The 21488-nt window shown below is 40.2% G+C and overlaps 1 protein-coding gene across 3 annotated transcripts in view; it reads right to left on the bottom strand.

The window, feature by feature from the left end:
* oxr1a (oxidation resistance 1a) overlaps window positions 1-21488 on the bottom strand; it is a 184522-nt gene that overhangs the window by 79212 nt on the left and 83822 nt on the right. For all 3 annotated transcript variants that reach the window (XM_041986978.1, XM_041986974.1, XM_041986975.1), the window contains exon 3: window positions 14502-14698. In XM_041986978.1, coding sequence (XP_041842912.1) covers window positions 14502-14698 — 197 coding nt within the window. The remainder of the gene's footprint in view (window positions 1-14501; window positions 14699-21488) is intronic.

Below are 21488 nucleotides of genomic sequence, written 5' to 3'. Positions count from 1 at the left end.
TATAACAGTAAAAATTCATATTAGCACAACTTCAGAAAGGGCCTGAATTCTGAATACATCTAATCAGATTCCAGTGCCTCTGAAAATTTAATTAACTCCTATATAAATATTATCAGTGACTGTGTTTTGGTTTATATGCTCCTCAAAAGCACCAAGATTCACTCACAATACTTTACTCTGACTGCTTTTTCTTCTTTTTTTTGCTTTTATTACATTTGGGCAAAATAGAGTTGCTTTTTTGAAAATGATTTTTCTTTTTTTTTTAAATTTTAAACAGGAGTCTATAAATATATGAGCTAAAGAGAAACAAATATCAACAGTTATGCGAAGTGGCAGATCATATTTTCCCTCTGCTGTAGAATCAATCAATAGCAGGGGCCGGTCCGGGCGTTCCACAGTGGAAAACTGCTTACTCTTCATTTGAGCAATATGTAATCAATCCCAGCCAGAGGATGACTAGAGCCCTTTCCAAACTAAGTGGGGAAACAGTGGGATTACTGGCTCGGTGGCATTTATAAATTGAGCCCAATGAGAAGAGGGCCACCGAGAGACTCCCGGTCAACGTAATTACACCGCCAGGCCAATAAATCCGAGCCACAGATCTTTTACAGGAACGCTGCAGTGAATTCAGCCTCTTTTCTTACACAGCTTCTTGTACATCAGAAGAAAACATTAATGTTTTTATAGCTGTCTACAAGAGGAAAAAAGAGAAGAAATAAAAGGGAAAAAAGCAAACAGTGACCTTGGTTGCTACAAATCTGTGTGGCCTTTACTTCTAACAAAGCTGTGAGTCATTGCCGCAGTTTAGATCTACACAGCACTGACTCATACACATGACAGCATAGTAATGCTGGGGAGGAAAATCTGCATTTGTTATCCTTGAAACAGGTAAAAGGTGGTCTATGTAATATTCCCTTTTGGAAACATGAAGGGCACAAGAGCTGCTTAAAGAGCAGAGTTGATTTAGGACTGCATGCTTCGTCTCTGGGGACATTTACAAATGACAAATGTCCGACAAATATAAAAAGGGACATTTGTGGCCGAACTAACGGCATACTGATCATCATGACATTGAGACCGCCCGAGGATAAGTGATTCTCTTATCCCAACTGTTTGTATCCTCCGTGCATATAAAACATCCACAACAAAAACAAATCTTGACCTCTCCTGTAATCTCAGAACATCTCTGTTGCCAGATTGTCTGAACAGTAAATACAAATAAAAATATTAGGCACCGCATAAAACCTTAACTTTTAAAGATAAGCAGTCACTTTGGGATAAATGGATGCTCACCACAATTTACACACGATTTTTTTCTGCAGATGCAGCCCGATAAGTTTGAGAGCACAACATGTTTTAATCCTCACAGGGTTTACATATGATAATACACTCACCAGCCATTTTATTAGGTGTCCGATGGCTTTTAACCCTATAATGCTGTATGGATCATATTTGGTACATATTTGAGACCCTTTGCATCACTTTATGGTAAACACTTTGTTAAAAAAATAAAAATAAAAAATAAAGACCAAGGGGTCATTATGGGGGATAGCTCTCTTTGTTGTAATGTGCAGATTGGTACTGAAATACTGATTTGTCCTATACCAAATATTCACATTCTAGCGCTGATTTTCATACTAAATCTCTTTCTCAGGAGAGTAACTAAGCTATCAGGATAAGTAGGAACTACTTTTTCTTCCGCCTTCCACTGCCAAATACGTTCAGCAGCTCACTTACTGTGTCTGAAATGTAGTCACGTGTGACCAAAACCACCTTAAACATCTGGGAATCACTCAGAAAACAGAAGCAGAGGGGATGAGGTTATAATGAGGTGATCTAAAGAGGAGGAGAGGAGGACAGGTGCTACTATAAGCCGAGACAGACGTCACTCTGGAGTCCTTTGCTGCTGCAGATCCTACCAGGTACTATCCAGGTGCAGAGAAAAAGTGGAGCTGTTGGACATGTGCAGCACTGTCAGGTACTTTACATCCGTCTGCTAGATTTAGGTTTTAGTGCTGATGTTCAGACAACAGAGTTCCCTGTAATCTTAATATCTTTGTTCAAATGTGCAGAAGTAAATATGGTTATGAAATACGTTATGAATACTACAATAATGAGCTGCATGAGTTCAGTTTGGAGTGATATTTGTGTCCTTGAGATCATCTCACATCAATTCAACGAGCCTAGATTTAGTCAGGTAAAGCTTCCTGCAGAGTAGATCATTTAAAGTAGATTATATAGACCTGGTGTCAGTAAAAAAGCCAGTATGGCCCGACCGATTATTCGTCAGGTCGATTAAATCGGCTGATAATAGTTTTCAAAATTACCAATATCGTCCGTTGTTTTGCCGATTATACGCCGATTTATTCTTACTTTCTCATAAAACAGTAAATGCTGCCAAGTGTCAGGTCGTGCAGAATGATGTCCTTGTGGCATTTGTCCACTAGATGGAGCTCAGACTCCACTCAATCCCACAGTCAACCAAATCTTTTCAACAGGGGTAGCTAGTAGCTAGCCAGTTTACATTACAGCAGTCGGCTGGGTGGAGCTTGCCGACAGGTAAGTTTATAATAATGTTGTGAAATAATGACTTAGCATGTCTCCAGGTTCAGTTTAACTCTGTTTGCCGTGTGTAATGACGAGTGACGCGTGCTTCGTTGTGTCGGTCAGCTTTTTATTTTTGCTGCATTGCCAAGGTTGTGCTAAATTAGCTTAAGGTGCTAAGTAGCCAGTAACTGCAGAAATAACTTAAAAGTACAAAATATTTGGGAGTACAGAACAACCGTTCATCAGTCTGTCAGCTGCAGGTTGAGGCGTATTTTAGGAGGAGAGATGTGAATGCAGAGGGGAGGAGGTTTATTCACTGCAGCACTGAAAACTTATAATTAAAATTGCAGTCTGTCTTCAGCCACCGTCATGTCTCCCTTAGTTTTACTTGTCAGAAAAATACTAACGTGACAGGCTGTAACAGCAACTCACTGTGTTACAATTAGTACCAGACCATTTGACCATTATAACTAAAATACAGCTCCATCAAAGATGACATATTTTTTAACATTTGAAAAGAGCAGATCTGGTTTTTATTTTGGTTCAAATATATATGCCATGATATATTTAATGACAAAGAAAATATTGGAATAAAGAAAATGTAATTTAATATTGAAGGGCATCAGAAGGCTGCATAAATTATGTTTTTCTAACATCACTCATGTTGGTTATATATTTTTCTACTTGTACTTTAACATACTAATAGTCAGTATATGGAATAAAACAGTCATTGTGAGCTTTATCAGAATAAAAATTTTCTATGAAAAATAGTAAAAAGATAAGACTGATAACATCAGTTTCCTTTGTTTTTACTGAATGTATTAACAAAGGGATAAATAGTGTTTGATTGCGTTCAGTCTAGGCTGGTGACCACGTGTGTTTTGATATTTTACTGGTGCCTATAGACTCAATTTAACAGCAAAGAATACAGAACAGAATTCAGTCTCATTATTGTAGATGTGTATATTACTGAATAATAATCCTTTTATTTTTAGAAAACTATTACAGGGGGTCAAACCTAAAACTAAGTTAGACATGCAGACAAACTAAGAAAGGTGATGATAACTTTACTATAGATGTTTTAGATGAGGAGATGAAAGATGGGTAAAGAAACAGGAAGTACAGAGGAAAAGAAGAGAGCAAAAAAGATACCAAACACCTGCCGGAGACTGGAGCGTGTACAAAGTGACACGAAAACCCGCAACTTGGACATTCCTGCCTGCTTCATGTTGAGTTCGATGCATCTCCATTATACTCTACACTGCAGGCAATAACTCAAGACTCACATAAACAATACAAATCACCTCTTTAGTCATTTTCAGACAACATAATAATCCAAACGTATCAGATATACCAATTAAGGTTTGGAAGAACTGTGTGGTTTGACTGCTGCTGCGGCGACCCAGGAGGCAGAGTGTTGTCAGGCTTTTCTTATCAACAGACAGTGCAGACCGTGGTACCCCGGGGCAGGACCACTTTCGTAGGATTAACTGCAGTGGTTCTTCTACAAAATCACCCAAACCGCCTTAAACCGGAGCGTGTGCCGAGACTACAGAGTGAGGTTAGAAGCAAGAGTTAAAGGCTTTACTTCTACAAAACACACTTTCTTTGAAATGCACATGAGCAGTAATATTTCCACTTCTCTTACACACATTTATCCAACTTCATGCTGATTTAGATTGTTTTTGTCTATTAGGTTAGATTAGGAAAGGCTGAAACAAGATTTCATTTTTTAATCAATTCAACTTTATTTGTTTAAAGTATTAGGCAGAAGTATTGAGCCACCCCTTCTTCCTCAAAATGGAAATACAGGCCAAAACAAATAAGCTTAATAGGCAATATTTGATCTTGCCACCTTTATTCCTTACTCTGAACCCTCTTAGACAAGTAATAACGACAAGTACTCTTCAGGAATAGTTCTCCAGGCTTCTTGAAGGACTTTCCAAAGCTCTTTTTTGGATGTTTTTGCCTTTTGTTCTGTTCTCAGTCCAGATGATCCTACAGTGCTTCACGCTCTGTGGAGGATTCATGACTCATGAGGATTCAGACCTGTTGCTACTGATTTTTAGTTCAGTTTTTCTGTCATTTAGGATACATCAGTCTTTTTTCTTCTGTTTCCCTTCCTTATGAAAGACTTGACAACCACCCTACACAGAGGCCGCTTCTGGTGAGGCTTTAGCGAAGCAGCACATGGATCAGTTGAAGGGCAACATGCATCTCCCAGGTCCTGTGTCAGGTCTTCATGTGAAATTTTTTCCTCTTTTTTAAAGACATCCCTGCGACTTCTTCTGTCATTCACTTGTCCAGTTTCCTCCCTGATGGGGTGTTTTGGGGAGAACTTGTGTATGTCACCTTGTATTTTATCGTTGTTTTTACCTGCTTAGGGATTGTGGATGGAAACTAGCTATCAGCTAAATCTGGTGCAAAGCATCTTCTCTCTTAATGTGATTGATGTATTTGCCACATATTCCCTGTAAGAAAAAAACTCAAACTCAAGACACCTCACTATATCATGTATATGATTTTGGTTTATAGATCTTTGTTTACAGGCTGCTGGTAACAAAACATCTAAAGATATTAATCAAAACTGGTTCTTGCCACCAAGACTGGTTCAATGCATGAATGATTCATAGGTCAGTAGTCATGTTTACATGGACACAAGTATTCACATTAAAAGTCTAATCGAAATAAATATTATTCATGTAAACACAACATTCACAAGATTATGATCCGATCACCATCATACAGATCAATATGTTGTTCTGATCGAGATGCGGGTGCAAAGCGTGAAACCTGAAATCTGTGTATAAATGATCCTTATTGTATATGCCCGTTATGTCAGCCATACATAATGTAATCTCATACTTCATGTTTTTTTTAAATAAATATTGAGTAAAACAAACAAACCGTCATGTCTAGTGGAAGACATGGTGGGACCAAACAGAACTGATCAGTATGTGATACACATACATTACTCAAGACTGAAATTGGTAAGATGGCAATAAATACGCACACAAGTGGTGTTTGTTTACATCAGAAATCACGGTTTCTTCTTCTTCTGCCGTTCCTGAAAAACCACACGATGCTGGAAACATGACTGTCCTTAAATGTTTTGTTTGTTCTTTTTTTAGGAACATGGATTGGACTGAAAAGAAATGAAAAACCGGTTGATATGAAAAGAAAAAATTTGGAGAGACCTTTAGAGAATCTGGAGGACTGGTATAAAGTAAAGAGGTTGGGCTCCTTAGCAGCAAAACAAAGAACTGAGGGTTGCTCAAGACTTTGGTTTTATCTAATGTAAAGAACAAAACGGTTTTATTTTATAGCACATGAAGAAAAGCAGAGAGGGCACAGATCTGACGAGCCAGGCTTTGCATGTGCAACTGATTTACATCTCTGCACGCTGCTAAATGCTGCCCTTTTCTTTTCCCCCAATTTCAGCCTCACCCCTCAAACCATCTGCAGCACGTACACAGTCACCACCTCCCTTCATGTTGGTGCTCATTTCAGTTGTTGTACGAGGGGTAAATATCGATCTTATGAACCAACAGGCGGTGTCAAACATCGATAAAGAAATGGAGGGAAACTTCCGGAGACATCGACGATGATGGGAGAGAAGAAGTGAAGACTGAGTGGGAGGAAGCAAAGTGAGAGGGAACGGGCAAGGAAAAGACCTGCCTCTCGGTTTGTGGAGGGGCTAAGCTGCCTTCTGGTGCTACGTGACCAGCTTGTGTTACCAAGGCAAGACTGATCGGGCTTATCTCAGTGCACACAAGCAGCGCTGCTGGCTAGGACGCAGTGGCATGGCCGTGGGTGCTGCTGCCAGAGCATGACCCATACCTGCTACTCTCCTCTCCCTTCACTTTTACAGTTCTTGGCTCACCACATTTCTGGATCACAGTTGCTAATCTGTTTCTGAGAAGGAGATGAAAAAGTTTGATATTGATGTAAAAAAGAGCAGTCACTGGTCTTTTAAGATGGATTTTAAAAACAGAGAATTAGGCAAATTTTTATTCTTACAGTCTGTTTCACAAACTGTGAATGGGGATATGTACCTTTGATTTAAGACTTTTTTTGGGGTCTATTCTTTCTGAAAATACATTTTAAGGTGTGTATATTTTCTTTTCTGAAAACTCAAATTCTCTGTTGGGGACAAGTCAGACTAGTAAAGAACCAGTCCAACACCCATAATCTCTTCTTCCTCTGCCATGCCTTTGTGATGCGTGCAGAATGTGGTGCCTTTACATGGTAACATGGGAATGAATGAAAAGAAAATAAGAAAAGTGGTCTGGGGGACTGTAAAGAGACCTACAGGAGTATGAGGTTGGGTTGAAGCCTGGCTACAGTTCCCAAAATAATACACAAATTCTCCGTATAGCATCCAGGGAAAATGCTATCTGGTCTGATGAGACAGAGGTTGAACTTTTTTGTCACAATTCCAAAGAAAAAAAACACCACTCTCATTCATAAAACCTTTCTTTTTCCATTTCTAAACACCAAAAATGATGGCTACAAATAAATAAAGTCTCTTTTCTTAATCAGAGCCATTTCATCTAGTTTGAGCTGTTTCCCTAAATATTTGCCAACATGTTCATTGGATATTTGCAGTATGAGACAGTTATTATTAAAGCAAAGTGGAAAAAAAACGCTGAACTGGAGTCATGTGACTCCTGAAATGTGTCACTCTGTAGGAGCTGCTGGGAATACAGACACAATCAGTGTGGGAAGCTACCAGCTGCCACCTGAATGATGTGTAATCTGATCTTTCCTAATGAGCAGGTTGAGCAGAAATGCTGGTATTTTGGAAGATAAGCAGCTTACACACAAAAACCCTTCAGATGTGCACACTGGAAGTTAAACATGCAGAAGGCTGAGGTGGACGACACACCATGGATGTCAGCAAAGAGACGGATCATACTTAGACGGACCTCATTTCAGCTGCTATTGATGCATTAAAATATGCAAGGATCGGCCCCGATACAGACCTTCAGCGCAGGCTCTGGTCTTAATGAGTTCTGGATGGGATGGATAGTTTCACATGTTCATGTAAAATGAAAAACTTCACAAAACTGGACACAGCCTGCACACATCACAATATTATTAATCCACAAAGAGACTGCAGGATAAACTTAAACTCACAGGGGAAAGTACATCTATATGGATGAGAAGTGAAAACATCTAGGAGGCTTGCTCTCTAGGTCCTTACATCCAGATGTCTGGTAGAAAAGGGAGGGCATATTGATTACCAAGTCATGATTCTTGAATTCTTCATCACTCAGTTAATTCAGAGAGACGTCTAATTAGTGCGAGCAACACAAGGAAATGATGGAAGACATTTCGTTTGAATCTAAGGAGACTGAAGCATGGCATTTGCATCAGATTCTTGACTTTCCAAATGTATGTCATTATCAAACTAAACAAGCAAACAGAAAGTCAAATCATGGCCTTAACATGGTTGTATGTGTGTAAGTTGTCCTGACTTCAAAAAAAAAAAGGAAAAAAAGTGAGTGTAATCATCCCCACCGGCTACAATCCAAATGTGTAAACACCAGCGATGCACCACCTGAGACAATTGCATCAAACACAGAGAGGGAGCAACACGGGTGTACAGCCAGCGGCGTTGGCTATAACTGTCAACTTCCATCGTGATTAGCTGCTCCTGCTATATCATGATACAGCTGCTGCCGGGTACCACAAAGAACCAAGTGGACAAGTTTCCACTCAAACTAAAATAACACAACAAAAATTAGGAGTAAAGAAACAACGAAGCTGCAACTTAACACCCAGCCTGACACTTCCTTCGATCTATTGAACAGCTGGTAATGGAACAGGGGCCACTCTCTTAAAACTGCACATCAAGCAAGCCTTGGTGGTTCGTCCCCTCTTCAACCCTGCAGAGAAAATCCAATGAATAACTAACAGGAGAATAATCAGTCAGCAGGCAGTAGTGGCAGGGTTTGCTGCTCTCTGGGGCGTTCAGGTTCGCCAGCACGTGTTGTTTATTAGCATTTCCTGTGTCAGCTGCTGTAGATGGACCACAGTGCTGCATTAGCAAAAGCAAGGCCTCTCTTTCTACCTGAAAACCACACACACATTAACAGAGGTAAGAAAGAACAGCAGGACGACTTATATTATTCCTCTTACTCACAATTTGACTTGTTAATAGGAAATTATTTATGAAGGATTCATGATGAGACTTTAAAACAGTGTCTGACTGATTGGTTTGCTGGTATACACGCCTGATACTGAGCTTTCAATAAAATTTTGATGTCAGGCAATCAATCTTTTACTGATGTGAAAATTAGTCTGACAGGAGCATAAAATAAAGACTGCAGCCAGAGTCGGAGCCGTATCTTACAGCAGTCTCTCGGCGTTGTCCGTCTGTCCTTGAGACAGATAACCCATCTCCTCAGACCTCTCGGCCAGACACAGGAAACACATTAGGGGATAGAAGGCAAGGCAGTGTGAGGATGGAGAGAGTGAGAAATGGAGGGAGAGGCAGCAGAGGAGGAATTAGAGAGTGAAATAGTAGAGCAAGCAGGGGAAAGAAAACCCTGGATGAGGTTGTGGAAAGAGGCAGCCCTCCTCCTTCTGAGACCATTAGCTGCAGTAACATGCTGTGAAGGCTCGCCCTTGGCACTCATACCGAGACGTGCAGGAGGGCCAGTGGCACATCTCCTGCCTGCCAGTCCTTACCTAACGTGGCTGTACTTTGTCTATGTATAGTTACTTTTAGACGAAGCACAAGTCTTTAAAGAAGCAGAAAATTCCATGCTCTACACATCTGTGATCAAACCGTTTTTTCATGCATCATCATATTTAATATGTTTACTACAGACGACACGTTCAGTTAATTTGTTCTGGTATTCTGCTCCTGACCGGCGCTTACAGGGCAGGATAATGCTGGCTATAATGATGTAAAAGTCAGTGATGGTGGTGGCACTCGGGCTGTCAGACTGAGCTGGTGTCGCCCGACCTTCCTATTCATTTCTTAGTAATTTGCCTTTTCCATTTCCAAACCCTTTATTCCTAATTTCCTTCCCTTCATTTCATCTCGTTTCCCTACACTCATCGACTACTTTACACCTTGCTAGTACTGTGTTGGATCCACTTTTGCCTTAGAACTGCTTTCATTCTTAGTGGCATAATTCTTAGGGGACATCTAAAGGACATGAACAGAAAGAATAAACTTGTTGCAAACCTGAACTCACACTTACTGCATAGATTCATCAAGGTGGAAACATTCCTTAGAGGTTTTGCTTCATATTGACATGATAGCATCACACAATTACTGCAGATCCATGATGAGAATCTCCCGTTCCACCACATCCCAAAGCTGCTCTGTTTGACTGTGGAGGCCATTGGAGTCCAGTGAACTCATTGTCATGTTCAAGAAACCAATTGGGGATGAAATAAGCTGTAGTCATAAAGGGATGGACGCAGTCAGCAACAATACTCAAGGAGGCTGTGGTGGTTAAACCATGTTCAGATGGTACTCAGGGACACAACGTGGTCTAAGAAATATCCCCCACACCATTACACCACCAACAGCCTGAACCACTGATCCAAGGCAGGATGGATCCATGCTTTTATGTTGTTTCCACCAAATTCTGTCCCTATTGGGAGCCGAAAGGGAGACTCATCAGACCAGGCAACATTTTTCCATTTTCTATTGTCCAGTTTTGGTGGGTCTGTGTGAATTGTAGCCTCAAGAGTAACAGGAGTGGTACCAGGTCTGGTCTTCTGCTGCCGTAGCCCGTCTGATTCAAGAGTAGTAGTTCGGTGTTCAGAGATGCTAGTCTACATATCTTGGTTGGAACAAGGGGTTACTTAAGCTACTGCTCATCTCTCTCCCTCTGACATCAACCAGACATTCTGGTCCAGACAACTGCTGCTCACTGGATATTTTTTCTTCTTCAGACCATTTTCTGTAAACCCTAGAGATGGATGTGTGTGAAAATCCCAGTAGATCAGCCGTTTCTCAGACCAGCCCGTCCTTCAGGAAGTCATCTGGACCATGTCTACATGACAACATGCACTGCTGCCATGTGACTGGCTGACAAGTTGTTTGTGATAACAAGTAACTGAACATGTGTACCTAATAAAGTGGCTGATGTGTATACAAGTCCTTCCATCGTTGTCTCCTCCCCTTTGCCCTGTTTAATTAGTTTATTTCTCTCTCCTTTTTCTTCTCCGTTCCTTCTTCTCTTAAACTCCATCTTTTTTTTCTCCTCTTTTCTGCCCTTTCATCCGTCTCCTACAGTAATCTTCTTTCTGTTTCTTTCTCTCTATCCCTTTGTCCTTCATGCCGTCTCCTCCTTTTTGTTTGTCACATTTATTTTGAACTTTTTCCTCCATTTAACCTATAAATAAACCTTGTTTTCATGTCCCCTCTTCCTTACCAGTAATTTGATTTCCTTGCTTCCTGTGCATTTTATAATGTGACTTTATTCCTTACTTCCCATTCCTTATATTATTCCAATCCTTTCGGCTCCCTCTCTCTTCCCTTTTCTTTTAATTTTATTTTCTTATTTAATTTTTCTTACTTTTCTGTTCTTACATCTCTAACACTGAGTGTGCCGTCATTATCCTTAATGCTTTTCTAAAGTACATCGCTCTCTAAGATAAACACATGAAATGGGACAAACAACCTCACTCTGACAGTGTAAATATTGCTCTTGTCCTCCCTTCTCTTTGCTCTGCTGACATTACCACGAGCGAGGGCTCCTACTCATTCTGAGTCAAAGGACATGTCAATGACTGTAGCAGTTTTAATGGAGGAACACCATCAACACCATCAATCGTCGCCCTGGTGGAAGCTCATTGTCAGGTTATTAAAATGTCTTCCGTGAATGTGCTGTGTGCCTCTAATGACAGGTCTGTCTGAAGCTCGGCAGACGAACGCAGCAAGCCGCCTGCCACATTATTACTATCCCATTAGAATAAATTAGCATGATCGGCCCTGTAGGAGCAGAATGGCCTGTGTTCGACTGTATGAAAATGCCACAGGGCTACGCTTACAGCATCCTATCGAGATCAGGACTGTAGAGACGGGACAACCACTAATCAATGTCTCATTATGTGATAGGACAGTGTTAATGAATGCCAGATGCATCATATCAGGAGTCATACGATGAAAACCTAGGCCTCGATCTGGTCATGGTCTATCTAGGAGAACACTAATCGGGGCAAATGATTAACTCCTCTGACTCACGCTTTCCATGCTTGTACAATGCGCTGCAGTTAAAAGCTGTAAAAGCACAATAAAGCACAGTCGCATTTCATTTAATGGCTGACTGACTGCCACTTCCGACCCCAAGCTTTTAAAAAGAGCCTGCAGTTGTCACTGAACGGCTAATGGATGATAAGGGCTGGTAGAAATATCAACAGTCGCTCCACCTGCCCTGCCAAGCTTTTATCCCACTATTTCCTTCATCGATTACTGCCCTCCGAGCTGATACAGACGGCCGCAGATCAATCCCCTCCTCGGTCGAAACCTGGCCTGCAGAAGCAGAGTCGATGCATGATGACTCTGTAGAAAGCTCATCAGCATGTGACACAAGCAGACACACACACACAATGCACCTTGACCAGACTCCAGGATGCGCTGCGACCCCAACATGACACACAATCCTCTGGAAACCCACCCAGACGCTGCCCTCTCCCTGCAGAACAGCCACTGCTGCAGGAAGCTGCTGGCCTGATTTACATGACTAATCGCAGACTGTACCTCAAGGACACACAGCGAATCCAAATCTGAACTCTAGCTCATGAGCTGCAAGGGCGTCACATGGGATAAGCTGATGGATGGGGATGAAGATAGTAATTTTCCACTTTAGGGAACAAAATGCAACTTTATTTGGACTCTTTTGCATCTGTTGGAAAATGTTAATTCATACTTAATGAGAAAGGTGAGTTATAAATGAACATTTGTTTAAAATTCATCCACACAGAGTGTATCAGAAACATGACGGTGGGTGGTGGATATTCTAGGGTAAATGCCTCCTTTATCCTATGTTCTTTTTTGTTTTGCTTCCCCCTCTTTACTGCATCTTTTAATGTTTTCATGGTTAAAATCTCACTTTTATTAAATATCAGGAGAGTCTTAGAAATATTTTTTTTACACATCTTAACCAAAGACCTATTGACGTGCTACAGATGGTTCAGAAGTCGGCTGCCAGACTTTTAACTATATCCAAGAAAGTTTTAGCCATTTGTACTGGCTCCTTGTACATTTTAAATTTAATTTAAAGATTTTGCAATTAGCTGTTAAAGTTATTTATCTTGTAAATCTGAACTTGTAGAGCCGTTTGAGTCTGTATGAAGTCTGAGATCCTCTTGGAGGACTTGAATATCTTACAGAGACTAGCTTAAGACCAGAAGTGACAGAACATTTGTGGTCAAAGCCTCTAAACTCTGAAATGAGCTGCCTGAGGAGATCAGGTCATCTGAGTTTAAATCTCTTCCTTAAGCAGACTTTTATCCAAGTCTTTATCAATTGAATTGCTGTCCTCCAATCATATTTTTGTTGTTGAATTGTTTTTGTTCTGAGCTGTTTTTAAGGACTTTGTAACACTTGTTTAGAAAAATGTGAGTGATTTTTTTTTTTTTTTAAGTTTGTAACAGTGATTTTAAAGAAGATGATAGTAAAGGTCACAAGCAAGTTGAAGTATGACAATGTTAAAGAACTCACCTTGTAGATTTTATAATATTAGAAATGCAGCTGGCTCTCGTCCTCAATCAGCTGGTTTTATCGTCTTCTCCACCTGACTGGTTCAAACTTTTTCTTTAGCTTTCACCATCTTCTCAACTCATTGGTTCCTCATTGTTATTAATCAGGGATGTAACATTATTATAGTTTTTTTTATCTCTTAAAAAAAAAAAGAAGAATTACCAGCCACCAATTTGTAAAGTTGGCAGCCAATTAGAATTTCCACAAGACACAGCTTTTTCAGGGAAAATAATCCAGATTATAAGTGCAAATGAATGCATTTACTTATGTTTTTATTAATGCTGTTGTCATGAAAATACCAAATGATACCACCACTACTTCAAGTGAAACTTAACTTTGGCATCTGAAATGTTTCCACACCATCTTTCAAGTTTTTATTTATTTATTTATGAAATTGAAATGATCCTTTTTGATTTTATATATTTACCTCTCACATAGATCTAACAACATACTGACACTTCACACCTAAGAAGCTTTTTTTTCTTTTAAAATGAAACTTTTCAAACTAAAAACCTGGTGTTAATAAATTAAACCAAATTTCCTCTGATTTTACAGATTTTTGCATGCCTGCTTCCAGCAGTAACAATATCAGAATTTGGAGACATTTTCAGAGTCAGAGTAAAGAATTTAAAAGTAAGGCTGATCACCTTCAACAGCAGAGTCTACACCCCCCTCCTCTTTCTGACACCGACCTGAGCAGCTTGCTAAATGAATCACATCAGTGAAGCCCAATAAAGAAGAATTAGTTTAGCCTAAACGCATTTCATCATCGCTGAGAAGTCGACTCCCCAAAGTGTACTTAACTCTAAGAGCAGCAACCTACCCTCCAAAGCAGAAATAGACCTGCAGCAGACAGTCGGCCCCCCTTCACTCCACACCGCCAAAAATAGATTTCATCACAGAAGTAAATCTCATCTGGGCCTCGTAATTAGAAAGTATAGGCAGGAAATGAATTAGAAGCTGGGAAATGGTGGCGAGTTGGCCGAGGACGTGACGAGATAAAGTTTAGCTGTGTGAGACGTTCATGTCAACCTTCATAAAAGGGTTTTCGCCCCAAACGCAGACTGAAAACAAGCCACTTCTCAGGAGCTTTGCGGCAAGGATGATGTGTGGGGGAATTAAAGATTCATTTATAAAAAAAAAAAAAAAACACAAACAAACAAAAAAAAAACAACTTGATATAAAAAGACAGCTTTGATATTTTCAGCTTTTTTGTTTTTACCTATGGTGTAGCCTCTCTTCAGCTCACCACAACGAGGACTGCGCAGCTGGGAGTTGGTGGTGTTGTTTTCCTTCACCGCGAGGCCGGTGGTTGTCTTGGCAACAGGTGGCACAGCCTTGTTGCGGGGCGAAGCCGGCATCAGAGTCGGGGAAAATCCTTGACTGGCAATATCCACCGACTGAGACTTCTGCTTCAGCCTGCAGGAGGAGGTCAAAAAAAGCAGAGGGCCAGACCTTGTTAATGCTTCATCCTTATACAAATGAAAACCACACTGTCCACCCATGATATTTGCATGATATTTGGAAAGAAGAGTAAAGGGCTAGAGGATGAATTTAATATTCTACTATATGAAGCAATGACGAAGCAGGATATTGGAGAACAACAGGAGTCAGGAGTTGACTTTGCTGGAAATAGCGACAGAAAAGTTGCACAAATGTATTCTGTAGTAGTGAAAATGGCTCCACTAATGTTATTTTTTGTTCTATAATTAAAATATGGATTGTTTGCATGGTCCTTTTCTAAGCTCTCTGAGACATTTGTGATTTGTGATTTGGAAGTTATGGCTCCTAAAACTCAGAACTCCCTTTGGTGTAAACCCAGCACAACTTCAAATCATATCTGCTTTTTAAGTCAACATAAATCTGTGATAGAATATGACACTCCAAGTTGTTTTATAGCAGCAAGTCATCCTTACATTGCTGAAACTTATATGGGGGTAAAAAAGATGGAGATATAAAAAAGAATGTGTTATCATGGTTAATAAGCTTTGTGCCATTTACTGGTATCTAACATGTGTCAAAGGTGAAAAATCTTCACTAAAAACAGTGTTTCTACAGTCATAAACTAATTTTCCCCAAGGACCCCCTTCATGCAACTACCAAAAAGCTGTGGACCCCCCGCCTGTGTTGAAACCATGCTTGGTTTTACACTTTCATTAGCTGCTTCTCATCATAAATGATTCATTCCGGCTGACTCTTCCTTTGATAAAACTAAAGTTAAGGTAATTATCAACATATAGCCTTACTTGTTTTTTTTTTAATTTTTTTAAATAAGGACAAATCTTCTGGACTGTGATTTATCTCAAATATGTCTCATTAATGAAATGGTGCAAAGTTAGTGTTTTCAGACTCCCAAACACTGGTTCCATGTAAGCAAATACACCTTAACTCGTCTCTGTGTGGACATGGCCCTTTATTGAAATCACACTGGCTCTGAACAGTCAAAGCCCTGAGGCCCCTCTGTGCTCTTTGGAGGTCTAAGGACCCCAAGATGGGAACCACTGCTCTATGCCAGTGCTTCTTAATCCCGGTCCTCAGGACCCACTGTGCTGCATGTTTTAGAGGTAAACCCTACTTTAACATACTTGATTTAAATGAACGGCTTGTTTACAGGCTTGCAGTGAATGAGATGAGGAAGTTCATTAATCTGAATTAGGTGTGTTGGAGTAGGAACACGTCTAAGACATCCGGGGAAGTGGGTCCCGCGGACTAGTCAACATTTAAACGACACATCAGTCGGCCCACACACTGGACGCTTGCTTGGACCTAAACACAAGAGTATTTCTACTTCCACAGTCTTTACTCGACTAGTTAAAACAAATGCAACATGTCTCAACAGGTAGGGATAAACATTAAATCTGGAACTCTATGGGAGTTTATAAAAAAAAAGAAAAAAAAAAGAGTAAGACATGCTAAAATAAATCTAAAGAACATCTACTAAGCACGCATTACGACGGCAGTCCACTAGTTGGACATCTTGTTGAATCGCTGGATGCTACAGCTAACACCACCACCAGACACGGTAAAGACACCGATGCTTTTTCTGACCACAGCAACGGTGACTTCAGTGACAGGATACATACATTACAGCTGTGGCAAAAATAAATAACTAACAAAATAAATAAATAAACAATAAAAAATAGACCAATTCTATCAAAGATATATTTATAAAACTAGACATTAAATGTAGTTTCCGTTTCATATGATATAATGCAATAAAACACTGTTTCATTGGTATTTAAATACATGTGAACCAATGCTGAAGGCTTGCTTTAATCTAGAATAGAAAAATGAATAATTTTTTCAAGAATTGAAAATAAATTACAATTTTTAATTACAAATCACATTTTTTATGCTATGGAGGGTTACGCACCCGCAGTAATGACCTCTCTGTGGAAGTTTTCATAGTCAGTGGTGGAGTTCACCATCCCTATGGTGTAATCTAATGAGTCAAATTGGTATTATAGGAAAAAGAAAAAAAAGTTGGAAACATTTTCTCTACCTGCCTTTACAAGAGTTCCACTTATGTAAAACATATTAAAGACCTGCTGAGGTGGGTCAAATCAAATCTGCCTCCAACAACAAGGCAAAGCCTATTACTAGTCTGATGAGATTATGGGTTTGGGTTTTACATTTAGAAATGAGTTAACTGGGCTAATCTGGACAGGTAATCCCAAAATACTCAGCAGTAGATCTATCCACTTATGTACTTTAGCTCCTCTCACCCACACACACACACACATACATGCATGCAGGCAGAAACATTAACCCAGCGATGCACACACACAAACCAAAAACCCTCTAAACAAACTTTTAAAATTATATTTACTCCAAGTAAATAAAGTGAAAAACAGTTCCTGAAACAGTATCTGTCTCCATCCTAAAAGAAAGAAATAAAAGTCCTGAAACAGCAGTACCAGCTTCCCAGCACTGTGCTCCCTCACACACTTTCAATCATTCCAGCAAAACTGCTGAAGCGGACAGAATCTTTCTGGCCATTTCACCCAAGTGCACATCCCCTCATGGACCAGAGCGCCACACATGACATAGTGTCTAACTGGCTAATGAAAATGCATAATCTCTACGGAGATGCTGTCCATCACTGTGCGTGTTCTTCAAAATATCAAGGAAATCAAGTCATTCAAGCGGAAGACAAGATATGAAGACACATCAGCTCCAAGCATGTGCTTGAGAGCATTGTTGCCATTTTTGTTTCTTTCCTTAACATATTTGCATCTAATTGAAGATTTTAAACTAAACTAAACTAACTTGATGCTGACAGGGTGTGTAGAGGATGCAGTGTTTGTTTGGATGGTGCATAATGAGGCTGGAAAACTGAGAAGCAGAGACCTGCTGCTGCTGTTAATGGGAGTGGAGGACTAGAACAATGTGTGTGTTTGCATGTGAGGGGGTGCCAAACTGTGTGAAGTCTATCTGCACTCCCTTAGGAGTTCGAGCTAATTACTGTCTCATCAGTGGAACAGAAGCCCCTCTTCTAGCCATGTTTCATTAGGCTGCATGGACAAACGGAGCCAGAGCATTATGTATGTGTCCGAGATCAGATAAGAGGGACAAACCTAAATCAATGCATTTGTCTTAGAAAGAACGATGGGAACAGAAATGGGTCAACAGAATGACAAATTCTTGTGCACAGCTCACTGACTCTTTTAAGGCACAGCAGCACAGTTCACTTAAATTCACAAACCACTTTCATGTTTCTGAGCACTTCAAGGTGAAACGAGGAATACAATCTAGCGTCAGTCCGTCCCAGGTGACAACGCAGCACACAACTTACTCCAAGACAGAAGCAATTTAAAAGTTCAGGGAATGAAAAATAACAAAAACAAACAAAATGTCAGTTTGTTGGTGGATTTCAGCTGATTAAGAGGAGTTACTGAAAAATTCACTTTTTCCCACAGCTACTTTTCTGCACTGCACATATGTACTGGAGTGGTCTAAGACAAGAAAAAATCAATATAAATCACTGAAATGAGGTCAAGTCTGATTTAAAACGGAATCAATAGAAAAAAGGTGCTTCAATACCAAGTTTGATCATAATACGACAAACCAACTGAGTGGATTCTGCTTAATTTTTCTTAGGGGCTTTTTACAAATAACTGCATAAATGATTGACTTTTTCTCTTTGGATCGTTGCTGTTGGATTGTTCATCATTGAATCGATGTAGATCAAAGTACTGTTTACAACTCTATAAAAAAAAACATGCATTTGTAGCAAAGTAATTCCTTTTAGTCAAATGTGGGGCTCATGAGATGTGTATTGTGGCAAGAACACTCTTTTTGTTGTAAGTGGGCTGCCACTTTAGCAAGTGGGTGATTTTGATAATGCTAAAAAGCACCTAAACATGTATGCAGACAACTTTCGCATTATTATGTGCTCCAACTCCAAAGTGGTAGTGCTGGTTTTGTGACATTATCCTGCTGGAAGTAGCCATCTGAAGATGCTACACTGTGGTCATGAAGGGATGGACGCGGTCAGCAACGATACTCAGGAAACAGGCCTGGACTGGCCCACAGAGAAGCGGGACAATTCCCGGTGGCCTGGACCTGAAAGTGGCCTGACTGGCATGCTTGTCGGAAAAGAAAAATTCACAGTACCTTACATCGGTGTGGCTGATTGGTCAGTCTGCCACTGACAGATGTGCACAGACAAAATAATTTGTGCTCGTCAGTTGTCACTAAGAAAGGCAACGGGTCAAAATGACAGTAATATCTTCTCTAAATGATCAACATGAGCAAAGCATGTGGAGGTAGAACAGCTGAGATGCAGAGAAACATGGTGGTGGAATGGGCTCTGAATAAAAAGATGAAAGGGGGAAGACAGATGAGGAGGCGGGCAAGTGTTGGAAAATTTCAGATATTTTCAAATCAGCAGCGACATCACGTTGAGTTCACTGTTTAATAAATGAGTGATGGAGGAGAGACGGCTGGTGTGTTACAAGCTGCAAACTTTTATCTGAACAGGATATGATGAGCTCTAGTTGAGATTCTCCATGGCCCTTTTTACGTAGCTGTAATGACTTTGGTACTACTGGTTGTCAAAACTTTATTATATTGTTAATGTTGGTTTGTTGCTGTACTGTTATATCTCTCATCTCCTCAAACGTAAAAACTACTGGTTATTCCAACCTTTGACATACAGGGAGTCTTATGGGATTTCCTGGTATCACAGATAAAAAGGAGTTAGTTTTATGTGCTGTGTTAAAGTGACAGGTGGATATTTCAATATTAAAGCTGCTCAGCTAGACTAGTCTGTACACAAAGGCTACTGTCCACATCTGTCCTTGTCCAATACAGCTATAAACTTGGCCAATCAGGAACATTTATTAGTCCATTGGAGCTGAAATGGAGACTCATCAGACCAGGAAACGTTTCTCCATCTTCTATTGTCCAGTGTTGGTGAGTCTGTGTGAATTGTAGCCTCAGAGTCCTGTTCTTAGCTGACAGGAGGCACCCGGTGTGGTCTTCTGCTGCTGTAGCCCATCTGCTTTAAGGTTGGATGTTTTTTTTGTTCAGAGATGCTGTTCTGCATAACTTGGTTGGAGCCAGTGCTAATTTGACTTCCTGTTGCCTTTCTATCATTTCTAACCAGTCTGCCCATTCTCCTCTGACACCAGAAAGACATTCTGGTCCAGACACCTGCTGCTCACAGGATATTTTCTCTTCTTCAGACCATTCTTTGTAAACCCTAGAGATGGTTTTTGTGAAAATACCAGTAAATACTCAGACCAACAACCATGCCACGTTTAAAGTCACTTAAATCCTCTTTCTTTCTCAGTCTGATGCTCAGTTTAAACTTCAGGAAGTAGCCTTGACCATGTCTACATGGTCATGACGTGTAGAGTAGCAGTCATGTGATTGATTAGATATTAGTGTTAACAACATAATTATGTGGACGGTGATTATATAAAATAACATTGCATGACACAATTAAAGAAGACAGAAGGCAACATGACAAAGACCTCATGAGGCAGACCAGATGTAAGCAATTTTTTCCTTTTACTTGCTGCAGTGCATCGATCATACAGCAGCATTTTCTGCTCCTTACAGGCTGCCAACATTTCCTGCTGCCTGAGGCTCTGTAGTCAGGTATCTCATGGTCAAATTCCTGAATAGATCATCCATGTCATGAGCCTGACAGCTCTATGAAAAAAAGAAAATGTTGTACAGAATGTCTTTTTGTTCTTTTTTCCTTCTGTTTTGCCTTGAAGCTTTGTTAGGAAGTTCTTTTCAGATCTGTCATCATCATCCTTTTTGAAGAACATCCTAGCATACTTACAGAATCTCAGAGCTGTGATGCTGTGTTGCCATTTCACTTCTAGTCCTCAGTAGCTTTTATTTCTCATTGTTGTTAACAGATACGGCTATGAGACGACATCTTACTTGGTTACAAAACATAATGTAACTTTTTCAGCAGGTTTTACTCTCTCAGCATGCAGCAATTTCAAAGAATTATTATTGGCACTTCAAAAAAATATTCAAAATGTTGTGGTCAGAGTGCTGACTGGCACTGCCAAGAGAAATCACATTTCTAATCCATTAACCTGACGACATTGGCTCTCTGTAAAACTAAGAAGAGTATTTAAAATCCTTGTTAAATAGGAAGGCCTTAATGGCATAGCTGTTTTATCTGAAATATGTCATCGTTCTTCATCACCCAACATGAACTCCTTGTTCTCAGAAACCTGGCCTGCTGGTTGTTGCCAGAATTTTTTGGACTTCGAGGTTTTCAGGAGTTTCTCTCCTGCAGAATCAGTTGCCAGTTGAGAAAGACACGTCTCTTTTTTTCAGACTCAGCTTTTACTTAAAGGGACATTGTGTAACAATTTCTGTTTACTGGCCAAACACGATGTCTTCACGTTTATTTGTGTTATCATTGGTGTATTATGACCTGACACATTCTTTTAAGTGAAGAATTTTAGATTTGTTTATACATTTGACGGGTAAGCTGGTAGGGCAGCGCCATGACGGTCTGCCATCTTGAAACAAGAGGCAAATAGCACCAACGCGGACTCCCTGCAAGCCTTCATACAGTGATTGAGATGCGTGAGTAAATAAATGAGAGCGGCTTACTACTCTGGCAAGTTGGAAAATATTATTCACAAAAATGTGGGACCATGCATATGCAGCAGCAGCAGCACGGGAGCCATTTTTACCATCGGCAGAAAAGGGGACTTAAAAAGCGGCGTGA

This window comes from Melanotaenia boesemani, chromosome 6 (genome assembly GCF_017639745.1).
Source record: "Melanotaenia boesemani isolate fMelBoe1 chromosome 6, fMelBoe1.pri, whole genome shotgun sequence".
Classification (NCBI taxonomy): domain Eukaryota; kingdom Metazoa; phylum Chordata; class Actinopteri; order Atheriniformes; family Melanotaeniidae; genus Melanotaenia; species Melanotaenia boesemani.
The sequence above is the reverse complement of the archived record's forward strand: the minus strand, read 5'-3'. Positions and strand labels throughout refer to the sequence as shown.